The 7,181-nt window shown below is 46.3% G+C and overlaps 1 protein-coding gene across 1 annotated transcript; it reads left to right on the top strand.

Moving 5' to 3' along the window:
• The first annotated feature begins 8 nt into the window (after positions 1–8).
• LOC144489962 (transportin-2-like) lies at positions 9–6,754 on the top strand. Its single transcript, XM_078207793.1, has 6 exons — positions 9–65; positions 1,016–1,091; positions 1,303–1,402; positions 2,134–2,208; positions 5,137–5,269; positions 5,748–6,754. The coding sequence occupies exons 2-5, from the start codon at positions 1,066–1,068 to the stop codon at positions 5,242–5,244; spliced, it is 309 nt and encodes a 102-aa protein (XP_078063919.1). The 5' UTR covers positions 9–65; positions 1,016–1,065; the 3' UTR covers positions 5,245–5,269; positions 5,748–6,754.
• Positions 6,755–7,181: the final 427 nt, after the last annotated feature.

The raw sequence follows: 7,181 nt of genomic DNA, 5'->3' as shown, positions 1-7,181 counted from the left end.
TCTGAATAACTTGGTGGAGATCATCAACAGACCAAACACTCCCAAGACTCTACTCGAGAACACTGGTAAGTTAGAAGCTGATGTACACGTCTCGGGTGTCCTGGGCTTGGGGTCAAAAGTGAGCGTGTTCATATAAAAGCTGCTGAAATGATTTTCCTGACTTGCCCATGCCCACCCGAGTTGCTGACCCGGTGAAAGCTGTGTCTGAATGCAGGGCAGGTGGGAAATAACCACCATCATTGAGCTACAGCCAGCAGCTTTGGAATGAGATGTGCATTAGTCTGACTCTGTAGACACAGTGTATTGTGAGCACTCAATATGTCTACACTTCACATCTGGGGCAGCACGGTGGCCCAGTGGTTAGCACTGCTGCCTCATGTCGCCAGGGATCCAGGGTTGATTCCTGGCTTGGGTCATTGTGTGCGTGGAGTCTGCACGTTCTCCCCGTGTCTGCATGGGTTTCCTGTGGGTGCTCCGGTTTCCTCCCACAGTCCCAAAGAAGTGCTGGTTAGGGTGCATTGGACATGCCAAATTCTCCCTCGGTGTACCTGAACCCCGGAGTGTGGCGACTAGGGGATTTTCACAGTAACTTCATTGCAGTGTTAATGTAAGCCTACTTGTGACACTAATAAATAAACGTTAAGCTGGTAGTGATGCTCCAGGGCATTCTGCAGCAGCTTGGAGATAGCTGCCTCTCACCCTCACTCCCTAATCCTGGGGCAAGTGTAATGTACCTTTGTGGTTTCTCGGGGTTGTTTTTGGAGCAGTCTGTGGCTGTAAATACCAGATGTAACCCACAGGACAGGGCACTAGTGCATTTATCAATTGGGCAGGTGGGTTAGGGTGGTGACTATGGCACTCTGCAACACTGCTGTGATGATTAGAAAATGCAGACATTTGAATCCTGAACTAAAGGATGTTGAACATTTCTATTCTGAGCGTGTTGACTCTGGGAGAAGCTGTAACTAATGATGTTTAAGCTGTTGGTTAATTTTCCTGTCTCTCCTCCCCTCAGCTATTACCATTGGCCGTCTAGGTTATGTATGTCCCCAGGAAGTTGCACCCATGCTGCAGCAGTTCATCAGACCGTGGTGAGTGTTCATTTCCTGTTCCCTCCCTCCTTCTGTTTTCAGCCCAGAGCCAAAGAATAGGCTCTCTGACCTCGTTTGTGAGCTGATCACTCTGACGCTCAGGCCAGCCTGGGGCAATAATGTGCATCAGCTTCACAGAGAGCTAGGGACGGCTGAAAGACACTCCCATTTTGCTGCATCCAGATTCTGAGTGTGCTTTTGTAATTCCCAGGTGCACGTCTTTGCGAAATATACGTGATAATGAAGAGAAGGATTCTGCGTTCCGAGGGATCTGTATGATGATTGGTGTGAATCCTGGGGGTGTGGTGCAGGTAAGGGTCTGGTTTTCTGTCTGAAATGTCACTGTTCTCGGTCAGTGTTGAGTTGGCTGATCTCAGACTGAGTGACTGTGATCTGGGCCCACTGGTTTAAAGAGGAGAACGTCGGGCAGAGTTCCTGCCTCTGATCACAATCTAATAACTCCTGCAAAATATCCACATTGGGTGAATACAGAATTGACCTCCTCTGGAATGGCTCATGTTGCCACTTGGGCTCACATCAATGTCTGTGGGATTGGAGCCCGGAGCCAGCACAGGCATGTGGGAAGAGGCAGAGTTCTGATGAGGGAGTTAATGTGCAATGTTACTCCAGTTGCTTTGCCTTTAGTCCATTTGCAGGTTCGCGTTTTAGGCAGCTTCTCTACATAACTGGGCCTTGTATCATGGAATCCCTGCAGAAGGAGGCCATTCAGCCCACCGAGTCTGCACCAGCTCCTACCCCATAACCCCACATATTTCATCCTGAAAATCCCCCTAAGCTATATATCTTGGGCATGGCCAATCCACCTAACCTGCACATCTTTCCGACTGTGGGAGGAAGTCCATGCAGACACGGGAAGAACATGCAAGCTCCACACAGACAGTGACCCAAGGCTGGAATTGGCCCTGGGTCCTGGATGTCCCTGGCGCTGAGGCAGCAGCGCTAGCCACTAAATGTGCTGGATGGGCAGCACTGCACAGTGCACAATGTTAACAGATTAAGACGGAACTTTTGTTTCTTGTAGGACTTCATCTTCTTTTGCGATGCTGTTGCTTCGTGGGTGAGCCCAAAGGATGACCTGCGTGACATGTTTTACAAGGTAGGTGTTCATTCTGTGAAATCTTTCCTGCATCTCTGCACTTGCACTCATCCCCAATTTACCAATCTGTTGCTTCACTTGGTCACTGCAGCTGCTTCCTCACTGTTTGAACTGTGAAGTGTTGCTGCTGTCTGGTGGGATGTACAGCACGATGATAATATACTCCGAGTAACCAGCGAGGAACTCGTTTGCCCCTTCGCTCTTACTATTATGGATGTGGTGAAAAAGATTGACAAAAACGAATGTAGGCCCCTTACAGTCAGAAACAGGAGAATTCATAACGGGGAATAAAGAAATGGCCAAGGAATTACATTTGTACTTTATTCATTGCTTCAGTCTTCACAAAAGAAGTGCTGAGAGAAACATGTTTTAGTGAGGAGCTGAAGGAAATCCGCATTGGTTGAGAAACGGTTTTGGGGAAATTGATGGGATTGAAGGTGGATAAATCTCCAGGTCCTGATAAACTTAATCCCAGAGTACTTAAGGAAGTGGCCCTGGAAATAGATCTATTGGTGGATATTTTCCAAAATCCTTTGGACTCTGGACTGGTTCCTACAGATTGGAGAGTGGCTAACGTAAGCCCGCTATTCAGAAAGGAAGGTAGAGAGAAAACAGGGAACTATAGACCAGTGAGCCTAACGTCGGTACTGGGGAAGTTGCTGGAGTCTATTATCAAGGATTTCACAGCTCGGCATTTGGAAGGCAGTGGTATAATCAGACAAAGTCAGCATGAATTTACAAAGGGGAATCATGCTTGACGAATCTATTGGAATTTTTTGAGGATGTAACTAATAGAGTTGACCAAGGAGAACCAGTGGATGTGGTTTATTTAGACTTTCAGAAGGCTTTCGGCAAGGTCTCACATAACAGTCTACTGTGTAAAGTTAAAATGCATGGGATTGCAGGTAATGTCTTGAGATGGATAGAAAGCTAGTCAGCAGATAGGAAGCAAAGAGTTGGCATAAATGGGTCTTTTTCTGATTGGCAGGCAGTGACTAGCGGGGTTCCGCAGGGATCTGTGCTAGGACCCCAACTGTTCACATTATATATCAATGATTTGGAAAAGGGAACTGAATGTATTATTTCCAAATTTTACAGATGATACAAAGTTGGGTGGGAGGGTGAGCTGTGAGGAGGATGCAGAGATGCTTCAGTGTGATTTGGACAGGCTGGGTGTGTGGGCATCTGCATGGCAGATGCAGTATAATGTGGATAAATGTGAGGTTATCCACTTTGGTAGCAATGATAGAAGACAGATTATTACTTGAATGGGTGTAAATTGAAAGAGGCTGATACTCAACATGACCTTGGAGTCCTCGTGCATCAGTCGCTGAAAGTAAGCATGCAGGTACAGCAGGCAGTAAAGGAGGCAAATGGTATGTTGGCCTTCATAGCGAGAGGATTTGAGTATAGGGATGTTTTGCTGCAATTGTTGGTGAGGCCACACCTGGCGTATTGTGTGCAGTTTTGGTGTCCTTATCTGAGGAAGGATGTCCTTGCTATAGAGGGGGTTTCAGCAAAGGTTTACCAGGCTGATTCCTGGGATGGCAGGCCTGTCATATGAGGAGAGACAAAGCCGGTTAGAATTATATTCATTGGAGTTTAGAAGAGTGAGAGGGGATCTCACAGAAACTTATAAAATTCTAACAGGGTTAGACAGGGTAGATTCAGAAAGAATGTTCCCGATGGTGGGGCAGTTCAGAACTAGGGGTCATAGTTTGAGGATAAGGGGTAAACCTTTTACTACTGAGGTGAGGAGAAATTTCTTCACCCAGAGGGTGGTGAATGTGTGGAATTCACTCCCACAGAATGTAGTTGAGGTCAAAATGTTGTCTGATTTCAAGAAGAAATTAGATATAGCTCTTGCGGCTAAAGGAATCAAGGGATATGGGAGGTGGGGGGAATCAGGATATTGAATTTGATGATCAGAATGGATGGCGGAGCAGGCTCGAAGGGCCGAATGGCCTCCTCCTGCTTCTAGTTTCTATGTTTAGTGATCTAATCTCTGGATTGGGGAGCTTTAACTCACATCACCGTTTCAGTGTTTATCTTGGATCACTCTGGTATAGCATGCCTTTGGGGTTCTGGGGTGCTCCTGATCTGGAATCGTGATGTGTATGTTGACAGCACCCAATCTTTCCCCTCTGCCCCACTGCCTCTGTGATTGTCCCACATGGAGGATTGAATGAGCTGGAGTGCTCCCCAGTGAAACATGGAGAAAACTGAAGTTATTGTCGTCGTTACCAACTGTTTCCTGGCCATTCCATCCCACTGTTTGTATCCTCTTGTGGCCTATTTTAACTGGAGCTGAGCTTCCCCACATCCTCGCAGCCAAGATCAACTGTTTCCCCCTCTGTTTGTTGCTCATCTCTGGCCCCACCTCAGCCTTTCTTCTGCTGAATTCCTCCAGACTTCTGTGTCCTCCCCAACGCTCCTTAAGATGCTATTTAAATGTTTAGTCATCTGTCCTCGTGTCCTCATCTTTGGCACCATTTTAATTATTTAATTACACTGTGGTGAAATGCGCGAGGATATTTTGCTACATCGGAGACTGTTGTATAAATACAACGGTGTGTAAATCCTGGCAGATAAGTCCCTTCCAACATGGATGTGATTAGTGATCCAGGGCTGCTGAAGGACTAATTTACACACACGTTCACACGCCGCTCATGCAGCACAGACAATTGAAACGGGTGGCCTATAGTGTGTAGGTTACTGTGACATTGGATGATGCATTTACCCCACTTTTGAATGTGTGCTACTTGCTGCAATTAAAGCCATGGGGAAAAGGGGGAATTTTAATGATTCTTCCTGTCTTGATGCAGTTGTGTTACCACCAAAAGAGTTCATAATGAATGATGAGGCTACACCAAGACCTATCAGTCGCTACTTTCTAACATTACGATCGGTGTTTGTCTCGTCTTGCAGATCCTGCATGGCTTCAAGGAACAGGTTGGTGAGGAGAACTGGCAACAGTTTTCAGAACAGTTCCCACCGCTTCTAAAGGAGCGACTGTCTGCGTTCTATGGCGTATAGCTGAAATTAAGGGACACAATGTCAGGTGGGTATCCTGAGGCGGGGCAGGAATAGCTTGGGGTTTAACCTGAGGAGCGCAGTTAGCCATTCCTCCGACATCTCCCTGACCTGGCTTGCTCAGCGGCTGTCTTGGGTTTGGTGGTGGTGTTGGAAGCTGTCTCATTTCCTGGTGGTTGATTCCCGGTCTCTGCATTGGACTGAAAATCCGAGCCTTTTCTCGAAGGGATTTGAAATGGGAATGAGGTTGGGAAGTCCATTCTCTTCCAGCACTCAACAGAATCCTGGTGCCTGCACTGGTCTGTCCTGGCAGACTGTACTGGTGGGCAGAGATTCTTGGTGCTGCTTAAGGTCTGTTTTGGGGGAATTGAGAGGAATAACTATTGTGGAATTTAAAGCTGATTCATTGACCATTAGGGTCCTTGTGATTTTGATGTGATTTATTAACTCCTGATGTGCTCTGGATTAATACTAAAGTCTGTCTCTCTCTCTCTCTCTCTTGTCAGGTTTCTGTTGCTGGGAGGGCTACTGGGAAATCATCCACATCTAAGAGTTGCACTGCCCTGTCATTGGGGGGTTAGGGTGGAGTTGGTGGGACTAAAAACACGCCCCCTTTCTCCGAAAATATCGGGGGAAAAACAGCCTCTAAACCAGAGCAAACTGGATTAATTCGGCAGCAAGATCTGGTACACCTTCTTTCTGAAGAGGGAATCTGCCACAACACACGGGACATTCCAAAGATCCCAAGGGTCAAATCTCTCAGTTGGACAACTCGGGAGGGGGCAAAGTGTGGGAAATTTAGGAAAATAAATTAAAATATAGGCAAGCGTAGTGAGGAATTCCACAAGATTAAAATAAAATCAGCTAGATTCAAACGGCCTTGTCCATCCAAATTTGGGACATTACAAGTCTGATGCTTGTGCCGTGGTTTAAGAGTAGAAGTTTTTAAAATTAAAAAGCAAACAAACTTTTTTTAACACATTAAAACTAGAAAGCATACCGAGCTTTGTACTGTCGCATAGATACCCCCAGCAGTCGTCAAAAAGAGAGTCACTGTTTAAAGCTAGACTGCATGGAGGTGAGCTGTAATAGTCTAGTGATCTCTGAATAGAACGTGATGAGTGGTAATGTGTGTGTGTAGATCAAGGCTTCACTATCTTTTCCGATTGGGTTGTAAAGGATCGTCCGATGTGGACTGACGCTCAGCCTTCCGCTCCCCTCGAGAGGCCGGATGTGGGTAGGAGAGGCTGGTGTGCAAGCCTGTATCTTGATACTGTAATGAAGCATGTCTGTACTGTCATGCTGTGGTAATGCCCTGTCAAACAATCAACTCTTTGGGTTTGTTTTTTGTGATAATGTGCTGCTGCGTTCTCTTGTCGTCTTATCCTTAAAACAAAAGTGTAAACTAAAATGGCAAGTGTTCAAAGAGAAAAACACAAACCTTTTCTAAAAAGACACTTGGTTGCACTTGTGACCTTTTTTAAAGATATTAATAATTAGCTCCGTGTAACTGAACAATTTGACCCGTGTGTCTCATTGGATACTGGTGAAGTGTTGACCTTTGACTGGACAGACCTAGGAACTGAGCAGTTTTTCGCTGCTGTGTTGGGAGATGGGAGAGGCACAACTGTTGACTAGCTCATAAGGACAGCAGGGAATTGGTGCTAGAGAGGGCAGGGGTCCGGGGGTGGGAGGGGAGTTGTGATCAGGGAGGTATATTTACTGTGGCATCTCACTTTTTAGTCAGTGCATTGGCTGGGATTTCATGTTCCCAGATTAAGCCCTTCCCATTAGAATTTTTGGCAATGATTGGTGTCAAATGCAGTGATTTCATGTTGGAAGTGCCCGCCTGCCCACCTTCTCTTTAAACCAGAAGGATCCAGATGGTCTCCTGATGTTTTGATCACCCCTGTGGCAACTTGCCCTGATTTGAAAAGCTG

Source organism: Mustelus asterias, unplaced genomic scaffold, assembly GCF_964213995.1.
Source record: "Mustelus asterias unplaced genomic scaffold, sMusAst1.hap1.1 HAP1_SCAFFOLD_2722, whole genome shotgun sequence".
Lineage (NCBI taxonomy): Eukaryota > Metazoa > Chordata > Chondrichthyes > Carcharhiniformes > Triakidae > Mustelus > Mustelus asterias.
The sequence above is the reverse complement of the archived record's forward strand: the minus strand, read 5'-3'. Positions and strand labels throughout refer to the sequence as shown.

Excerpts from the sequence above, each read along its gene's own strand:
- LOC144489962 (XM_078207793.1), top strand. The coding sequence starts at position 1,066 with ATGCTGCAGCAGTTCATCAGACCGTG. Across the intron at positions 1,092-1,302 it reads CAGCAGTTCATCAGACCGTG|GTGCACGTCTTTGCGAAATA; the intron begins GTGAGTGTTCAT and ends TGTAATTCCCAG. Across the intron at positions 1,403-2,133 it reads ATCCTGGGGGTGTGGTGCAG|GACTTCATCTTCTTTTGCGA; the intron begins GTAAGGGTCTGG and ends TGTTTCTTGTAG.